At 36.1% G+C, this 21917-nt stretch overlaps 1 protein-coding gene across 2 annotated transcripts; it reads right to left on the bottom strand.

Annotated features, from left to right (window-relative positions):
* Window positions 1–13: 13 nt before the first annotated feature.
* Window positions 14–15253, bottom strand: LOC145675815 (uncharacterized). 2 transcript variants are annotated; one of them, XM_081746536.1, is made up of 3 exons: window positions 15167–15253; window positions 7260–7811; window positions 14–1972 (listed from the first exon to the last, which is right to left on the bottom strand). In XM_081746536.1, exons 2-3 carry the CDS (start codon window positions 7694–7696, stop codon window positions 1759–1761), a joined length of 651 nt encoding a protein of 216 aa, XP_081602662.1. In that variant the 5' UTR covers window positions 7697–7811; window positions 15167–15253; the 3' UTR covers window positions 14–1758. The 2 variants fall into 2 exon arrangements, with proteins under 2 accessions (XP_081602662.1, XP_081602663.1); XM_081746537.1 differs by lacking the exon at window positions 15167–15253 and adding an exon at window positions 14404–15054.
* Window positions 15254–21917: the final 6664 nt, after the last annotated feature.

Here is a 21917-nt window from a genome sequence, read left to right as displayed (position 1 = left end):
GAATCTTTCCGGGAATATATGTACAATCACAAATAAAATTGTATTCTATTACTATATTGTGATTTCAAAGTTAAATTCGTTTTTATGTCACAATATATTATTACAGTAGTATCCACAGGATTCTTTAAAATGTATTTGATGAACGGTAGGGCCTACTATGTTACTTTATTAAAATTTTATTATACGCACTAATGTTTATTTACTTACAATATGTTCTATGAAATATGTAGAAAAAATGGTACAGTAAGTCCACATATTTTTACCCTACTAAACAGTTTAAATTTATAAGTGAGTGAATTTTTAAAACTTCGCTCTACTACTGATATTATAAACATATCAAATTTTTAAATGTTCTAAAAAAATTACATTGGGTAACTGCCAGAAGATGCATGTCTCAAAAGTTTATCAACATTTGCGCATATATATTTATGTGCAAAATATTTGCAAGACACTGACTTATCTTTATCATTTTTCACGTAACATTGCCACACATAACCTTTCTTCCTACCTATTTTTCGAAGATTCATGCGTTAAGAGAAGTCCATGTACCTATTCAGAAATTCGAGTCAGAGAAAGGAGACAGACCGACGTTGATTACTAAAGATGTTCGGGTTGTAGTAATTGTAGTACATCTCTACTTCTGCATAATTTGTACATTACTGTGCCAACTGGTTCTTTTCATCATTTGTAAATTGGTACTTTGCTACTTTTTAGTGCAAATGGAAATGTAACTAATTTATCATTAGATTAGTTACATAAAGTACAGTGAACCAATTTTATTTTTTCAATCTCCAAATTATTTGAAGCCTAGAAGTTAATCATAATAAATGAAAATAAAGTAATTAGTCATACGGTTCTTATAATTTGGAAGATAAAATAAAGAAATGGTTATAAATTATTTCCCGGAAATTTATGTCAGGGAAAAACCCGGGAATATTCCCATTTTTTATTTTCCTTCCCACCCCTGAATATTTCTACTGCCCATCACTATATGTGACCTCTGCCTAATCCTTTCCACACTCTTGGTATGTGTCGGATTTGTCACCTGTATGTATTAACATGTGTTCTGCCATATCTGATCTATTAATAAATCTCTTTCCACATTATTGGCATCTCTGAGGGCACATTGCTGTATGTATTAACATGTGTGTTGCCAAATGTGACTTCTGCCTAAATCCCTTACCACACTCTTCACACGTGTGAGGACGCATTGCTGTATGCATTAATATGTGTGTTGCTAAATGCGACCTCTGCCTAAATCCCTTACCACACTCTTGGCACGTGTGAGAACGCATTGCTGTATGCAGTATCATGTGTCTTGCCAAATTTGACTTCTGCCTAAATCCCTTACCACACTCTTGGCAGGTGTGAGAACGCATTGCTGTATGCAGTAACATGTGTCTTGCCAAATTTGACTTCTGCCTAAATCCCTTACCACACTCTTTGCACGTGTGAGGTTTTTCATTAGTATGTATTAACATATGTTTTGCCATATCTGACCTAAAAATAAACCCCTTTTCACACTCTTGGCACCTGTGCGGGTGCATTCCTGTATGAATTAACATGTGTCTTGCCAAATTTGACTTCTGCCTAAATCCCTTACCACACTCTTTGCACGTGTGAGGTTTCTCACTAGTATGTATTAACATATGATTTGCCATATCTGACCTATAAATAAACCCCTTTCCACACTCTTGGCACCTGTTCGGGTGCATTCCCGTATGAATTAACATGTGTTTTGCCAAATTGGACCTATTCCTAAATCCCTTTCCACACTCTAGGCACGTATGAGGACGCATTCCTGTATGAATTAACATGTGTTTTGCCAAATTTGACCTCCTCGTAAATTCCTTTCCACACTCTTGGCAGGTGTGAGAATTTTGACTTGTATGTATTAACATGTGTGTTGTCAAAGCTGACCTCTGAGTAAAGCCTTTTCGTTTCTTTTCTGGTAACAGCATGTTTATGGAACCTGTAAAAAGTTCAATAAGTAAGGAAATGAACAGTTAGATAAATGATATAAAGCAAAAAAGAAAATGCGAACTTGTATAAAAATACAGCAATAATGGGAAGTTGTTCCATATTACATTTGTTATTGCATACTAAATATTCAGAATTTCCAGGGTCTCATACTCAACTTTTCGAGTTAAACGGAACCAGGAACTATCGAGAGGTCTCTAAATTATTTCAATGCTCCAAAGAAGAGAATATCCTTTCTGTTATTATCTGAGGTTGTATCTACATTATATATACGGAATCAGAGTTAAATGCACATCAAGCTTCATATGTTACATTATGGAACGAATATCTCATTATTATAGGTGAAAATGGAGATACGAAGTCATTGAAGACGTTTATTATAATATCGTTAATTTTACTGCAGAAAATTTAGTAATTTGCCATAACATCTTCCAATTTCTTATAGCAGAAACTGTCAATATAATGACAAAGAAAGAAATTAAGGCTATTGCAATTTTTAAAATTTGAGAAAAAAATTACCATTTTAAGCAGTAAAGCAATCATTATCGTTTTTAATATCCTCGGAATGATTTGAGATATTAAAGTTTAATTCCCTTAACGATCTTTATGTCTACTGAAATATATCTGCGTGGTTAGATATCATATATATATATATATATGTGTGTGTGTGTGTGTGTGAGTGTGTGTGTGTGTGAGAGTAAGTATTTTTCCGAAATAAGGCCATTTCAGAAACATCAAGGATTTAGATCCTTGCTATTCTTAATCTATGTATTAGAAATACCTGATATTATGATTGCCGGATTCAAAACTAAGATAAGCAGGATCTGCATTGCCCCGTTCGTCTTCCTTGTTTATTACCCTGACAAGCTTCTAGAATGTCCAAGGTTATCATGCTGTATCATTCTTAGTCACTCAAACAAACAAGTGTGCTATTATAAGTTTTCCTTCACGTAATGAAATCCTATTAAATGAATATTCTATAATGGCTTTGCAACACTCCTATTAGAGATATATCAAACAACGTCTGGAATGTATTTATGCATCCTAAAACACTACGATGTTTATTATTACTTACTTTAAAATTAAAAGAGCTTGTCAAGACAAATGCTCCACTCTGTATATTAAAAAGAGAGAGAATGGTGTTGAAATTACATTATGAAAGTAAAGTAGCCGAATTGTTTTAAATTAATTTTTTGATATGCTGATTGTTGACCTTAATCTGTATTCTTATCATGTTACTTTCATCGTAATGGGTATTGTAAACAGAGAAGGATTGAAAATCTACATTGAAATTTATCTTCTCACGAGTCTCTCTTGTTACGGAAAGAAGACATAGCACATAAGTTTATCACTTAAAATGAACTGTAACGGGGAGCAGTTTTGGGAAATACCGTATTTAAGAGGGATATGAGGAATAATCTCTCAGTCCGTAAGCTTAATGTTGAGCCTGTCTGGCATTAGTTTATGAAAAGGGTCAATCGGTTAGATGAAATTTTGTACTGCAAGCAGAGTCGGCATCAGAGAATAAAACAAGTTAGAGGTGAAGAACTGGAGAAGTGAGGTTGTAGCTGTTGCCCTTTCAAAACTGTAAGTATAGTTTATTAAAGACACGATTTTTCAGAGTTGCCAGGTATATGGTGACGGGCATATTTGTGTGGAAAGCCAAAGAAATGTTTCATTTCGATCATTTGGGTAAACCATTAACGAGGAATTTACAAGCAGAGAAATTCCGTCTTAGTCTTTAAAGGAAAGGACAAATAACAAATAATTTGAAACACTTATTAATGAATATATTGTATTTGAGATTGTATATGCTACACGTTTCCCTCCAGGTTAATTACTAGACTCCACGGAGAATCTAAAGAGATTGTTTTAAAAATATTTAAAAATTAATTCAAATTTTTTTCCGGTCTCGATACTTTAGGAGCTAGCCAAAAATTAAATTATAACTCAATTTACCTCTCATCATCACACTGAAAATATACTTCTCGCTTCCAGCTTATATTATCAACTTAAACAACTTTTCTTATTATTATTATTATTACTGTCATTATATTTTAGTTCAGAATGGTTTTAACTAAAAATATCAGGTGATACTAAAATTAGCTCCATGACAGAAAGTCCTAATATATATATCTTTCTAGAACAGCTTCTCCTGTTTCATTAATTTTTTAGTGTAAATATATTCATAATGATATCTGAAGCTTTATTAGTAAATAAGTAGATATGTAAATGTCTCTGCAGAAGAGTAAAAAATATTTATTCTTGAAAATTATCATTATCAGCGAATTACTGATTTAGAAGTTGAATCTTGTACTGAATCGTGATAAAACTTGTTAATAGCATTTGGTTTGTTTAGTGATTTTTAGTGTTCCTTTTGTTTTTTCAGCAGCGGAAGGGAGGCTCGGTGGCTCATTGGTAGTGTACTTACCTCTGGTCTTTCAAGTACAATGGATCACAAGTGACTTCACTTTCAATGTTTACCTTCACATCATTAGTAACAATCATCTTGTTCCGATAGGATAATATTACTATCAAAAACCCGAGCCTGGTAGTAGCGAAAGGTCGTGTACATTCTTTAGGTGACTAATCGGATGCAATATCTCAACAAAAGAAGGTGTCCCCACGCAAATATTTCTATAATAGCAGAAAGGTCACTTAAACATTGTGAATGGCCATTTATGGAACAAATTTGGTTCCTTTACAAATTTTTAAGTGTTTGAGCGGCAACACTTTTCAACATTTACATCTGGGTGTTCTGGCTAACCAACTGGTTCGGAACCCTGTAAAACACTAGGCCGTATCCTTTAAAACGGAGTGTGTTGCATAAGCAAATGTAATAAATTCAATCATAAAATACAACTCGTTTAATACTTTAGTGTAAGATATATCTATAAAGCGGAAGTCAGAACTCAAGTTTTCATATCATAATTATGAAATAAATTAAATTTTCTCATCCCCATATAAAATGATGGTGTAAACTGTGTTCGTACAACTGCTGACAACCTGTGTCTGTACAGTCGTGGAAAATGAATTGTCATGTGTAAATCAGCTGTTCGTTAAGCTAAATAGCAATTTTTCAAGAAACCCTTGCAATTGTTCACGCCAATTGCGAAATCTCCAGTAAGAATTTTATGAAAATTACGATTCGGTTCTATAAAAGATACAATGTGTATGTTATGTAATGGCTCTCTTTGTTCAACTGTAAAGTTTGTTCACAATCGTTTCATAGTGCGTACAGTAATGAGATTATATGAAATAATTTTTGAAATTGTGAAATCTCTGACAAATGCGAAGAAAGTAATTTTTGACCTGTATTTCACTTTTGGTCTTCTGCTGTCGAAAATGCAAAATGTACGGCAGTTGGCATATTACGGCTCTCAAACAAATGTATTGAAAGGAAATATAGAAACTCTGAAACATATTAGTTTATTTAGAATGAAAACTAGAAAATTAGGCCTATCTACCTATGAATTAGAATTTGCAGCTGTAGTCATAAAGTAATGAATAATCTAGGTATTGATTATTCTATGCTAAAACTTAACATTTTAATTTACTGTATATGCCATTAAAGTTTGTAATTTACGTGCAAATATCTGCATTACCTATAGACTAAGTATCACGATTAAGCTATATAAACCAGCACAAATTTCTGCATTGCATTATATATATATAAAATATTTGGTTTCTCTTTATACTATTTTAAATTTCACTACATAAACAAAGAACATGACATAATATTATATATATATATATATATATATATATATATATATATATATATATATATATATATATTTAATATTTGGTTTCTCTTTATACTATTTTAAATTTCACTACATAAACAAAGAACATAACATAAACACGTTTCTTATTTGTGTAACATTTTTATATTCCATTAGTAAAATCGCTAATATATGCTTTTATCAAGTAAAATATTATTAGATAAGCACAAAAATTTTCACCTCAACAAAAATATTTAAAATATTCCTTTTATTATTTTAGTAGGTCATTTTGTGAGAAATTGTAATGTTAAGCACACAAGTATGCTGACGTGTGCTTATTCATAGTTATTCTTATTCATAAGTAATAGCAAGCCCAGGAGCGGCTACAAGAACATTCACAGCTCATTTGCATGGATTGCCCTCCACGATATCTCAATCTCAATCCACTCGAAAATTTTGGGCTTTTATGCTGCAGGAGTGGTAGTAATGATAAGACAGGAATATGAAAGTTGTAGAATCCCGCGTGATCGAGATGCGCCAGTATTTCCCACTTAGGCATGGTCACTCTACTACGCTTCTTGCAAGTATGCCAGAGCGACTGCGTATTGTATTAGCAGCAGACGGCAATTATACAAGATATTGATTGTTATTGTTAATATATATATATTTATTTTCGTCATGTAACGAATATGATCTGTTGCTGATTTTGTTGCACATTTACATGATGATGATGACTAGATGAATGGCAATGGCGGATGAGGAAAGTGGGAGACATAAGAGAATTCCGAGAAATCCAAAGAAACAGTGTTCGTAAATCACAAAGGCTAATTATCAGGATTTCGGGATCGAGTCCCAGCCTTCCGTGCTAGAGATGATTACTCTACGAATGGCCACAGTTTCCCCGTAACATGGTCACTATTTACAAAACAGAAAAGACAAAAGCGTTAGTTAAGAAAAAAGGTTTTTATGATGGCATACGTTATACAAAAGTAGCAAGAAAAGACGCTTCGCCTGCGTTACAAGATCATGATAAAACGTAGTATTGTAAGATATAATTTCTGAAACACGAACGTTCATCAGTGAAGTTACTTCATCCAGATAGTAAAATAATTTATTTACACGACCTGATTTTTTGGTTGTGCTAGGAATTCGTTTGTGATACATATCTTAAAAATAATAATAAAAGAAAGTGAAAGAGTTTCGTAAAACACAACCTTAAAAGTTCTGGCGACAGAGGTGTCGCTAATTTCTTCGCGAATAGCCGTTGACATAAGACAAAAGCGTGTCTGTACTTAATCTTGTCACTCAAGTGTTTCTAGAAAGGGAGGTTTATACCGATTTCCATTACGTTTAGATACATATTTCACTACTGAACTGTCTCACCTCTTACAAAGCTAAGCATGAAATTGGGATATTTTGTGCGCTCGAATATTAAAAACTCCATTAATTCAGTTTAGAGTAAACGAAAAAAATGAATATTAAACTAAGTATTGCAAGTGAAGAAAAATATTTACATAGATATAGTTCTGATGAAATGAATGCATTTAAACGTACCTGAGGTCCTGAGCATTCTTACTTCCTTCTCGATTACCAATTTCTTCAATGTCTTCTTTGTCACTCTTTATATCTCCAATAGTGGCCAAGATGTGGTTGCTTGATTCTTTCGTGTTCTGTGTAAAATCGGAAAATTTTGGCTTGATGTTACTGTCAATACTTTTGGCATTTATTAGTACTTCAGCAGTTGACAAACACTTGACTAAACATATTGCTTTCGAAGTTAATTTCCAATCTGACACTGTTTCATCCTCATTACTTTCTGAAGCTATATTCTCTCCTTCCATTGCACTTTCCCGTTTCTTACATTCCAAAGGTATTGCAAGAGGATCTTTCTGATCATTAGTGTTACTAGTACATAGTTCATAATTACATTCCTCAAACGACTGGCTTTCTGTTTTTATTTCAAGTTTAACAGGAATGACTTCCATTTTCATTTCGATTTTGTTATAAGCAAACTTGAAATAATGAAAGGCTTGTCGCAAACAAAGAATCGTTCAAGTTGGAGATTTAAAACATTTAGAGTTTAATGTTAAATGAATCCAAATAAATCTGAAAGCAAAAAAAAAAAAAAAAAAAAAAAAAACACAGTTTTAATAAAATTTATGAACGAGTCGGGAGAAGAACAGAGTAAGTACCATTTCAGGTGAAATGGAGCTAGTGGGTGGAATGGTTGGGGTCAGACTAGGATGTAAACGCTGAAATCAGTATTCTCAAATTTCCGAAATTTTCCTATAACTCGTGCCAAAATATCGAGGTACCTAAATACCGAAAATACAGAACCATACCGGAGTATCGAAATATAGTATTCAATATCCGATTTTTTCTTTATTTTTCCATTTGCTAAAGCAAAACCTAATACATTTTTCTTCTCTTTGAAGTATAAAAATAACGGCTACATTATTTCTTTCTGCTATACATAGGTGCATTTTATTAGAGTACGACAATTGCGTTTTTGTGATTTGTTTCTAAATAAAGTTGGGAATTGTGAACGAACAATCAGTGTTCCATCAGAAAAAAAAACGCCAAAACTCAAATTTTCCCTGTTACATTATTAGCTTATATTTCTAAAGTAAAATATGGAAAGCAGTGTTATACAAATTTTCGACTTAAAAATGTATAACGTCTTCGAAGTTTACCATAAGATTTTGTAGAAAGATTTACACATATTCTTTCTAGCCTTTACCTTTCACAAATAAATGTAACGCTAGCAATTTGTAGTTACATTTATTTTGTCTTCCTTGTTGTTTGTTGTATGTTGATACAAGTCTTCTCCATTTTCGGTATTTTCGTTCTTCCAATACTTAATTGTCACTGGATGTTTCCTGTAGTAAATCATGGTATTGGTTACACTACTGTATAGAGCCCATTTTAGTACCAATGTTATGCGAGATATGGATTTACTGGTTAATATTGGATCTTAACACCAGGAGTTCTTACCGGAAATGAAGGATTCTTTTGCACAGAAGCCGTCCAGGCTAACAAAAGAACAGCTATAGAGGTCTTATATAGTGTTATAATAGGTCATATAACCACTTTATCTTTTCAGATTTCAGCGTAAAAGCCCTTAAATTAACGAAACAACAGAAATATTCTGAGCGTAGATATATGGTATAGTTGACTGAAATGAAACGTTACATAAAACGATATCCGCTCTCGCGGTAATTTTGTTTAGCCATGTAATGACGTTTTTCGATATTTAAAACATCAAAGTTAATATCTCCAAATCTTAACCCCGAACAGTTCTATCGGTATGTGTCCTAACGTAAAATTTAATATCTATTGAAAATTAAAGTAAAATAAAAGGTGAGAGAACTATGTAATTTTGTAATAAGAGGAACTACGTACAGCAACTTGCGATTTTCTCTTATATACATAGGGTTCGAAGTATTTTATGGTATTCACTAAAAAAGTATATTTTATTTTTGCTAAGAGAACATGGTGCTCGATTATGTCAAATTCCTTTAGAGGTCTAATAAAACTAGTATTACCACATATTTGCCATTTAGTGCATGGAGCACATCGTCCTTAATACCTAATAAAGCTTTAAAAGTGCTGGTAAATTAACGATACCCAGATTGTTCGGACGGAAGTATGCCAGAGTTATCAATATATGAAACCATTTCCTGAAGCACTAACTTTTCAATTACCTTTGAAAGAACTGGCAGTAATTTTATAGGCCTAAGGTCACTAATTGATTTAATGCAAGGCTTCTTTGGTAATGGCAGAACTTTATCTATTTTCCTGACATTAGGAAATTTACCATTCGATAAGTGCAGTTAACAATACTAGTTAAGGGAAATTTGGTAAAAGGGAAAGCTATTTTAAGCATATGTGGTGTTATTTCAAAAAATCTGCGCCATTGGACTTAATATTAACAATATCTCTTTAAACTTCATGTACAGGTCTTAACATGAAAGGACTTAAACAAACAGTGTGTTTCAGTGAACTGAACCGATTTACTTTTTTATGAAATGTATCGTTATTTGTTAGTGAGATTTCGGAAAGCTTACCAAATGACGGTTTATGACATCAAGACAAATTAGTACTTCAGGGAGGTTTAATGTTGAACTATTCCCACCTATTCCCAAATTATGCAACGTCCGCCAAATGTCTTTGTTGTCTCAAGCGTTAATTATACGAAAGGAAGAAAACGCAATCATTTCTTGTCGAAAACTGCCGTAGTAAAACTATAAAGGTCTTTGTACTCATCCCAGTGTTGAGGCACCTTAGTGCGTTTGAACCTACGGAGCGCACGATCGCGATTTTTAATTAGCAGCTTCGTATTACTAGTCTCATAAGGTAATATCTTATTTGAAACTTTAACCGTTTTCATCGGCGTGTGCCAATCGAATAGATGTTTTAGAGAATTCCGAAGAAAATAAATTTAGCAACTATGGAATTATGAAATTCAATTTGTTTCCAGTTCAAGATTTCGGCATTTTGCAGAAACGCGTCGCGATTACATGTATTAAAGTTCCGATAACAAAAAATATGAAAATACTTTCTTGGTGGCTTTTTAATGTTCAGGATAGCATGTGTCACTGAATAATCGGATGATAAAATGGGTGGACAAACGTCATTTGAAGCTATCATGTCAATTTTATCGATAACAATAAGATCTGGTAACGATTCACCGAACTCTGTAATTTTGCTTAGTTCTTTAATGAGTAGGACAGGACCCAACATATCCAAGATACGATCCAAATATTTTGTTTATGCTTGCCAGGACAAAGCTGATCACATTTAAGGACACCTAATATATAAAGACAATCAACTTGCGGATAGACATGCGTAATCAGAACCTCAAGAATAGCAATCTGGTGTAGTGGTACTTTGTGGTCTATACATTGATAAGATACCTATACGTAGCGAATTTTTTTTGACCATTCCGTGAGGCATTCTAATTGATTTGAGTTATGTACTTCAACTAGTTTTACATCTTAATTTTCAAAATAATGCATTAAAATTCCCGCAGCATTATGTTTTCATTATGTTATCAGAGAATGGAGTAACCAGATATATTAATGAGACTTGAAACAGCTTAGTTTTCAAGCCATGTTTCAGTAATTATAAAAACAGCACACAGCAATTCTAACAGTAGTATGCGTATTTCGTTTATTTTAGGTAAAATGGAACGAATATTAGGATGCCTAATCAAAAACCGAGACTGTTGTTCTAATATAAACTCAATCATTCCCTGAAAGTTTTGCTGATACTTGTATTTAAATGCTCCAATGTACCAAGCCGGTGGTCTTCAGTGCTCCATTGGGGTTATGTGAAGCAGCATGTATGTATATAACGCACCAACGACATTAATAATTTTATATAAAGAAAATCAGACTTTATTTACTCTGTTACAAAAGAGGTCCTCAACCGTGCGTGGGAGGAAATTGAATATCGCTTAGATGTCAGTAGGGAAACAAATCGAAGCCACATCGAACTGCACGGAATAGGAATGAAATTTGGGAATTTTCCTTTCATTTGGTGAGGACTTCACGTTTCTACTTTGTTTCTTTGAACTCCTGAGACCGGTTAAATGTACACCATGACCTTGGGGAAAACTGTATAATAGTTGCAAGACAATTTCCTTCTAAACTGTCAAAGGAGTTTCTTCTACGACAGTGAATACCACCTCCGAGAGGTACGATACCTTTCCAGTTGATTTTTCCGACAGGACTCAGCTGTAACTTTCAATCTCACAGAGAAATCTTGTGAATTTAACATTGCTACAGTTAATTATTCGAATGAAATATCAGCACTGTGAGTGCTAATCACATATATATGGAGAGTGGCTAAACATAAGGAGAGTGCGATCACGTATAAACATGACCCTCAAATCAAAATTTATTTTTTCTTTTATACTGTACGGAGATAGGATCTTGGATTATCCCTAGACTTCATAAACTGTTACTTAGTTACTACATGAAGTGCCGATGTTCTTATTGTTCTGTTAGTGTTCTTCTCCGATAGTGATGGGAATGTTGCATTACGGCAAAAATAGCGAAGTCTATGAGGCCACACTCGTAGGAAATGAGCGAAAATGGCGGTAGTCTTTTTGACGCAGAGGTATTTAACATATTTCAATGCTTTCGGTCAATTTTTGCATATTGTACAACAAAACCACCAGCAGCATGCTATTGTTTTGGAATTCATGAAAATTATTTGCAAGCGATTGATTGTACAATGGAGAAAATCCTTGCAGAAAACTTTTCAACATATGCGGTTACTAGGCTGATATCCAGAAAGCAAGTATTACACGAAACTCCAACACAAAATTGCACTCTGTAAAATAATAATAATAATAATAATAATAATAATAATAATAATAAAACATGACATGAGACTGCCTTTTGACAGAACATTCATAAAAACAAAACCCAAACGAGCCTTGTGGAGCTCCTCATCCCTTACCTCGCTCAGCTACGGTTTGTGAAGTAACATTGGAAATTTTATAATTGCAAAATTAAAAGAGAAAATAAAAGATACACAAAATCACTTATTCTGCAAAGAATGCACTCTATCCGAAACATGCTTCGATATTTTCATTTATGAAAAGAAAAAAATGAAATGAAATCTTTCAGTTTTTCGTCCCACGCCTAAGCTAAAAGAGACGGTGATTAACATAAATAAATGAAATGCTGGGATGAAGAAAGAGAGAGGAAACCGAAGAAACCTGAGAAAAACCATGAGCACGGTGTTTGTGCACCAAAATCCACACGGCGCAAGCTGAGATCGAAACAGAACTCCAAGCAACGGAAGTAAACGCTCTACCACTGAGCCACTGATTCAGATTAAGAGTTGATGTGGTCAAGTGGAGTCAAAATATGTTTCTTTTCATTTAGGAGAAAACTACTATAAATAAAACACAGTAAGTAAAATATGGTGCATGTGCTTCCATGTATGTCTCCTTAAGATTTTCATTTGTACATTATACGTAATACGTGTACTTTTTAATATCGCCATATTCTTCCAAAGTGAAATATGATACACCACAATAAAGAACAAGGGAACTAATTTTTAGAATGTAACCCAACCTAATACTATTAGAAAATAGCGAACTTGCATTTTTGTTTATTATCGATTTTAGGAAAAGTCTGGCCGCCATCAAGTAAACATCAGCATAGAAAAAAATGGCCAGCAGCCTTCAGAATGGCCGTTCTTTGTTTATGTGCAAATGTAAACTGGCTAATATCCCGTTTCCTAAGGAAGAACAGCCAAGCTGCCGCGCGGATCCGCTAAATTCTTACCGACAGATCATTAAGATTCGTGCTTTTCGGCCGCTTAGCACAAGTTCGTTTCCATGTTCTCTATTGTAATTTTGCCCTATGTTTAGTTACGGGGGTCAAGTTTTAATTCAGGAAAGGATGAGAAAATTTTGTTTTTTAATATTAATATTAATTCAGTTTAGATTCGTTTATGTTACCTTAACTTTGTTTGCCTTAGGCTAGGGCTATTTAATTGGATAATTCTATTCATGTTTCCTTATTTGCGCCTGTAGAAGTTCGTTTCCGTGTTTTGTATTGTAATTTTGCCCTATGCTTAGTTATGGGGGTCGAGTTTTAATTCAGGAAAGGATGAGAAAATTTAGTTTTTTAATATTAATTTAGGTTAGGTTCGATAATGTTACCCTAAATTTGTTTGCCTTAGGCTAGGGATTTTTAGTTGGATATTTCTATTCATATTCTCTTATGTGCGACTGTAGTAGGTACCGGTACAGCTTCTGCAGCGGTGCAGTTTTACTATAGGGATCCACAGATTTATTAAAGGAAATAGAATACTAGACGAATTTTCCGTTTTCGGGAGGAGGAAAAACGTCATACTTTTAGGAATTATTTATTGACTATCTAGGACGTTAAAAAGTAAGTAACAAAGTGACTTTGAATTAGTTAATGAGTTATTCAGGAAGTAAACGAAGCGTACCTCTATTCTTCTCTCCTACTGTTTGTTTTGATAAGTTGCGCGTTTCAAATATTTGATGCGACGTTAGTGAATGCAACTGCGTCTGTGCACGTTGATCTAGGTGGCGACAGCCGTAGTGAGGAGCAAGGCAAGAGTAGAAGTGAACAAGACAAGATGGCGAGAGGTGGTATCCACGATTATCACAAGTTGTAAAAAGTCCGATTTTTATCTGTGTCTTCCATTGTAGGTAACCAGTGATAATTTTGTCTGTATACAGTATTAAGTGTTATATTAGAAATCATCACTTGCTTTAAGTGCCGATGGTTGTCAAGGCAGACAGTTTTAAGATGTGATACTCAAATTAATGTTAGTGACATTTTTTATGAAGAAAAAAGTACGTTATTCTTCACATGTTACAAATTATTATTTTAGGTCAATAAAATACAAAAAGCATACCACGTTTTGAATTTTAAAACTTCGCAACGTTGAGCACTTCTATGCTCGTGAGTAGGTCATTTTAGTCAATAACTTTTATAGGGATTTATTATTCTTGGCTAAAATTACCGACCGATACTTCCCGTATGGAACCGACCGATACCGGGAACAAAAGACACCATTTCATTGGACATCTAGCCTCCTTTCTTTGAATATATATATATATATATATATATATATATATATATATATATCCTCGAACCGCGGTTTCACAACTTCCTCCTGGAAGTTGCACCCATATACCTACCAACGATTTGAGATATGTGAAAATGAATGCTTCGTGGTCCTTATTCTCTTTTTCGTTGCATTCCTGAAATTTACACTTGTGCTTAATATGTGAGCTATTCCGCCAGGTACTTTCTGTCCTTTTTTATTGCATTCTTGAAATCTGCCCTTGTACTTTAGGTGTTTTTTAGGAATATCTTTTTCTGAATCGTATAGGAATAATGTGCCCTTGTACTTAATGTACGACTGTGTGGGGGATTTGAATACATATGGAATGTCCCGCGCACGTAGATACTTCTTAGTGTTGTACTACCTACAAAAATGATTTATTTCATGTACAAGTGGTAATACAAGACACAACAAACGTAGATCAGACTGTATTCACACTCCATGAAAAGAAATCTTTAAGTTTTACGTCCCACGTTATTCCGATCAGGCTAAACGAGATTGTGATGGTGAGAAATGGATGAAATGTTGGAATGAAGAAACTGGGAGGAACGGGTGAACCCCGAGAACACAGACGAGCACGGTGTTTGTCCACCACAAACTCAAACCGGCGCGAGCTATGATCGACCTGGGTACCCAAACACAGGAGGTGAACCGTCTACCGGTGACCCACCGCGCTCCCTTCACACTAATCGTTGAAGTGTGAACACAACATGATCAGGATTTCTTGTGTGTTCCATTACAACTTGCACATGATATAGAATGACTTCTGTAGGTAGTACAACAGCAAAAGTATCCACATGCACTTAAAACGATAAGTAGTTGTTGTATATAATTACCTTATAAAATTTAGAGGAGAAATTTCTATAGAGTAGAGATGGAGATAACGCTAACTGTGAGCAGTGATGCCAATTCCTTCAGAGCCGTTTTCCCTTCACAAGCTTCAGAATTTCCCTTTTCCGGACAAAATTTCCCTTCATCCAAACTGTTCAAGTACTGACGTATTTTTAATCGTTAGTAAACGTTAGTTTTAATCGTTAGTTTTAATCGTCAATTAGTAAACGCGTTTTAAATCGTTTTCGCTTCCACCCCCTCACCGCAATATTATAACCACATACAAGCAGATACCTGACAGCCTTCGTTTGAGGTTACGCATAATTTGAACTTGATTTGTTGTTTAGGTATGTAAGGCGTCGCGATAGAGGAGGGGAAAGGATATGGAAAGGTGTAGGTCGGACCTATGTTAAAGATGCAATCTCTGCATTTGCCTGGTGTGACTGAGGAAAAACACTATAAATACCTCGGCCAGGACGGACAACCTAAATAAATCATAAAAAATATAAAATAAATATTATGTAAATTTAATTTTTATTCTAGATATCATGATAGATTTTAATATTAATGTAACCTAAGGTACAAAGAAAATATTTAGTATATATTTGGAATGTACTTACTTAAAAATAGCACTCCCATATTTACTGAAACGAATACGAACAGTTACAAAGAAATTCTAACTGCTACTGTCTTTGGCTGTACACGAGGAATGTTCGTAAGCACAATACAAACTAAATGAAAGTTTAGAGATGCGGAATTCTTAAGAATTCATAATTCTGTGTGCACACTCACCAGAAAATTTCTAAACTTACACAAACATACATACACTAATGGCGGCGTATATGATAAAGTTCTTCTCGAGCAATCAGCCAGGTGAAAACTGGTAAATAGGCCAACGTTTCGAGAGCTGTCATCGTTCTCGTCATCAGGGCAATTATGTAGAAATCATCATCATCATCATCATCAAACATAACTTTACTCTGCCAAGCAGGCAGAGAAGGGTCTCTAGCACTACATGCTATTTTACCCATGGCTTCTAGACACTTTGTGGCAGGTTATGTAACGAAGAACTGAAACAAGTCACTTTAGAACTCTGGTCTTGATCCTACGAGTGCGCTGCCGATGTTGTGTGTTCCCGATGTTCATGAGATGTCTTCTGGGGAAGTGGTCCTGTACTTGTGGTCCTGTACTCTGGTTGATGTCTTCTTCAGTTGATTTGATTATGATGCACTAATACCCGTGGAAAATTGCCAAAGAAAACAGCACTTGGTATTGAGTTCAAAAACATGAGTGTGATTGTATTATACTGAGGGTGTTATTTACTTGTTTGTGGTTAAGGGTGAGGTGAGTTAGGTGATAGTGGGGGAAGAATGGTTGGAAGTGTTAGGTGCAGTAGTGTTCTTCTCTGTTGTTTTCGGGGAAGTAATGTTGGAACAATAGATGTTGAGGTTACCTTTGGTAGTGGTGAGAATGTTGAGGTGTTTGCGAAAGATATGGCGGGTGACTTTAGAGATGGTTTGGTGGAGGATTTTCTGGTGAGGGGGATCGGTTATTGTGGAGAGGATGGAAGCTGTCCATATGAGGATGCAGTCGATGGCGCCTTCAATGGCTTCGTTGATCTTGGCATCTATATCTGTGTCTTGAATTTCTGGTTCGGATTCTGTGTCCTCTTCTTTTCTTGGATCTTCGTTTTCTTTGCCTTCTACTGCTTCTGGAGATCTAGTAGTGTGTGTCTCACAAGGGCCGGAACCGGGAAGTGGTGGGAATTCGAACTGATTGAGGAGGTTTGGAACGGTCTGTCTGCGTTGATTTGTGTGTGGCCTCTGTGGACAGTCGCTGCTACCAGTTCGATGTCCTAAACGTTTGCAAGTCGCACAGAACCATCTATTGATGGGTTTGTTGCAAGGCTGAGTGTGACTCTCACCACATCGGAAGCAAACTCTTAGGCGAGTGCAGTTCTGGGTGCCATGATCGTATCCATAACAGTTATGACACGGTGTAGGTCTGGCTGAGGAGCGGGACGCTTCAACTTTGTGCAGCTTGTCTTGAATGTAGATGCCTTCTGCGATGAGGTTGTTCACCGTTACAAAACTATTTGTGAAGAGACGAATCAGACGGAGTGATCCTGTTGAATTCTTTATGCGAGTGATGTTACTGAAATTCACCTTTTGTTTGTCTAGATCATCTTCGATGGTTTTTATGTATAAATTCTTATCAACTCCCTTGATTACACAGGTGTAGGTGTGTCTTCTATTGTAAGTCTTGCCAGGAGGAAGTAACTTGCCATCTGCTCTATCTATATCTTCTTGAGTGGAGATGTTGGTTATTCTGACCTTCGGTCCAAAGTCACTTGGTGAGAATTTTTTGATGAAGGCGTCTATTGCTTCCTTGGTTTGGATAATGATATGGAATCCTTCTCCATTGAGAGTTCGTCTGCCACGGAGATGTCGGCGATGTTCAGGAATGCCGTTTTTGATGTAGTCAAAGAAAGCGTCAGGTTCGTAGAAATGTGCAGCTAGGTTAGAGATGACATAGTGACGAGTGGGTGGGGGTTGGGATTCAGAAGAGTTGATGCAGGTAGGTGTTTGGGGGTCAGTACTGCAGTTAGTGTTTGTGTCTGTGGTGGTGCAACTTGTGTTCTTCTCTGTGTCTGCGTGTGGGGAACATGTAACAGGATCTGTGTTTGTGTCACTAACAGTTTTCTTCTGTGTAGTTTTCCTAGTACGTTTGCGAAGCACTATGATAGCTGAGTTCACACACGTTCACTCTACGCGGTCTTCTTCTCGAATGATGAATTGATGTAGAGATCAGCGGATATAAGTAATATATACTCTGGGCTGGAGAAAGTGCTGGTTCCTGATTGGCTGAAAATGCTGGTTCCTGATTGGCTGGTTCAATCTGGAAAACTGGAGCTGTGATTGGCTGGCTATGTTCCGTAGTCCGTGCTATTGATTGGCTGAGGGTTATCTGAATGTTTGTGTGTCGTTTTCTTTGCTGTGGTACTGATGACCGGGTTCCACAGGGGGCTGAGTTGAAATCCAGTGTCTCTATTAACGTTGTTCGGTTCATGAACTATGGCGAGAGATTCGGCTACTATCCTGGTCCAGTAACTGGTGCTCTTGGTAATGATGGATGTGTCCTTAAATAAAACTTTATGGCCTTCTGATAAACTGTGTTCAGCTAAACCTGATTTTTCTGGATGGAATAATCTAATGTAATTTTCATGTTCTCTGCAACGTTGTTCAATGGTGCGTCCTGTTTGTCCTATATAAGCCTTTCCGCATTCACAGGGTATACGATACACGCCTGGTGTCTTTAAGCCCAAGTCATCTTTGATCGGGCGAAGTAAGTTCCTGATTTTTGGTGGCGGCTTGTGTATGGTCTTAATGTTGTGTTTTTTCAGAATCCGGGAGATCTTTCCAGAAAGTTGTCCAGTGTATGGTAAAACTGCTATACTCAATGGTTCTTCAGTTTCTTCTTTGGATTTCCTCTGTTCAGAAAAGGTCCTTTTCAGGGCCAAACTGATATCATGCTTCTTGTAATTATTCTGGAGTAGCGTCTTCTTGAGATGATCCAGTTCCCGAGGGAGGGATTCTTCGTCTGAGATGTCTTTCGCTCTATGTGCTAGTGTGCTGATGACGGTGTTTCGCTGTGACTTATGATGAAAACTGTTGCCATTGAGATAGAGGTCAGTGTGAGTAGGTTTCCTGTAGACGCTATGGCCGAGACTACCATCGGGCTTCCGGCGGATGAGAATGTCCAGGAATGGCAAGCATCCGTCCTTTTCAATCTCCATTGTGAACTTGATATTACCATGTTGTTTATTAAGAAATTCGAGGAACAAATGCAGTGTCTTCTCCCCGTGAGGCCAGATGACAAACGTATCATCTACGAATCTATAAAAACATGACGGCTTGAAAGGTGTCAGTTCTAATGCTTTTTGCTCAAAATCTTCCATAAAGAAATTCGCAACTGCTGGTGGAAGTGGTGATCCCATGGCGACTCCATCCGTTTGTTCATAGTACTGTCCATCATATAGAAAGTATGTTGAAGTTAAGGTGATTCTGAATAATTCCACAATTTCCTGTGTGAAGTGTTCACTAAGTAGGAGTAACGTATCTTGAACTGGAACCTTGGTGAACAATGAAACCACATCGAAGCTGACTAGGTCTCCTGGAGCTGTGCGTATTGTTTTTAGTGTATTCACGAAGTCGGATGAATTTTTCACATGATGCTCACACTGTCCTACTAATGGCTAAACAGAGAGGAGAGAAAAATTCATCCGACTTCGTGAATACACTAAAAACAATACGCACAGCTCCAGGAGACCTTCTAGTCAGCTTCGATGTGGTTTCATTGTTCACCAAGGTTCCAGTTCAAGATACGTTACTCCTACTTAGTGAACACTTCACACCGGAAATTGTGGAATTATTCAGAATCACCTTAACTTCAACATACTTTCTATATGATGGACAGTACTATTAACAAACGGATGGAGTCGCCATGGGATCACCACTTCCACCAGCAGTTGCGAATTTCTTTATGGAAGATTTTGAGCAAAAAGCATTAGAACTGACACCTTTCAAGCCGTCATGTTTTTATAAATTCGTAGATGATACGTTTGTCATCTGGCCTCACGGGGAGAAGACACTGCATTTGTTCCTCGAATTTCTTAATAAACAACATAGAAATATCAAGTTCACAATGGAGATTGAAAAGGACGGATGCTTGCCATTCCTGGACATTCTCATCCGCCGGAAGCCCAATGGTAGTCTCGGCCATAGCGTCTACAGGAAACCTACTCACACTGACCTCTATCTCAATGGCAACAGTTTTCATCATAAGTCACAGCGAAACACCGTCATCAGCACACTAGCACATAGAGCGAAAGACATCTCAGACGAAGAATCCCTCCCTCGGGAACTGGATCATCTCAAGAAGACGCTACTCCAGAATAATTACAAGAAGCATGATATCAGTTTGGCCCTGAAAAGGACCTTTTCTGAACAGAGGAAATCCAAAGAAGAAACTGAAGAACCATTGAGTATAGCAGTTTTACCATACACTGGACAACTTTCTGGAAAGATCTCCCGGATTCTGAAAAAAACACAACATTAAGACCATACACAAGCCGCCACCAAAAATCAGGAACTTACTTCGCCCGATCAAAGATGACTTGGGCTTAAAGACACCAGGCGTGTATCGTATACCCTGTGAATGCGGAAAGGCTTATATAGGACAAACAGGACGCACCATTGAACAACGTTGCAGAGAACATGAAAATTACATTAGATTATTCCATCCAGAAAAATCAGGTTTAGCTGAACACAGTTTATCAGAAGGCCATAAAGTTTTATTTAAGGACACATCCATCATTACCAAGAGCACCAGTTACTGGACCAGGATAGTAGCCAAATCTCTCGCCATAGTTCATGAACCGAACAACGTTAATAGAGACACTGGATTTCAACTCAGCCCCCTGTGGAACCCGGTCATCAGTACCACAGCAAAGAAAACGACACACAAACATTCAGATAACCCTCAGCCAATCAATAGCACGGACTACGGAACATAGCCAGCCAATCACAGCTCCAGTTTTCCAGATTGAACCAGCCAATCAGGAACCAGCATTTTCAGCTAATCAGGAACCAGCACTTTCTCCAGCCCAGAGTATATATTACTTATATTTGCTGATCTCTACATAATTGCCCTGATGACGAGAACGATGACAGCTCTCGAAACGTTGGCCTATTTACCAGTTTTCACCTGGCTGATTGCCCGAGAAGAACTTTATCATACATACACTAATGACCCAGTATTCGCCCATATTGAAGACAGGTTCAAATTTCCCTGCAATATTGAGAGATTACAAGTAATTTCCCTTTTCTCCAAACTTTACTCAAAATTTCCCTGCGCCAAGGGAAATTTCCCTTCAATTGGCATCACTGACTGTGAGTTCCTACCCTGTTCTCCAGTGTTATTCTCTCTCTCTAGTGGGGGAAACATGGTTCCTCCCTTTCAATGTTCCTGGGAATCCCTTGAACAGTGTTATTCCTCCGTTCCTCAGAGGATTGTGAAACCACCGGACTGAAGTTACAAACATGTTTTTAAAAACGAAAGCAGTGTGAAACCACCGGACTGAAGTTACAAACATATTTTTAAAAACGAAAACAGACTGGCAGTGATCAAAAACTAAATAATCAAATCTCAAACATCCCATTCGTAATAATGTTTATTACTTATTTTAATAAATATACTATCAATCCTAATGATAGCAAACACACTATACAATAAAAATTAGATATTCCAAAAGTTTCAAGAAATCAATACCAACTCTAAATTACTAATTTATATTTTAATCATTTTCTTTATTATCAAAAATTACGTCTAAAATATGCAAAAATTTTAATCTTCATGTCCAAACATTTATTCGAAAATATAAAAAAATTATTACTAGCCATTCCTTTACCAGCACACCAAATACCGATTAAATCACATTCCCCTACTTCCACAACCACACTCAGACGTCCGCATATGTAAAAATGAAAAACGACCTGAAAATCATACCTCACATAATTAGCTCTGGCTCTCAAATTTTGCTCTTCAGTCCAAATATAAAATCATTTTCTGTATCAAGAAGAATCAAGGAAGCGGAAAAGCAAAGAATAAACATTTATTACTACACATATTTATTCAATTTAATTCAAAATTTAAACGTTCCAATTTTAATCATGCTGTTATAAAAACATAAACTAC

This window comes from Thermobia domestica, chromosome 18 (assembly GCF_964235325.1).
Source record: "Thermobia domestica chromosome 18, izTheDome1.hap1.1, whole genome shotgun sequence".
NCBI lineage: Eukaryota > Metazoa > Arthropoda > Insecta > Zygentoma > Lepismatidae > Thermobia > Thermobia domestica.
This window is presented reverse-complemented; position numbering and strand designations above follow the sequence as displayed.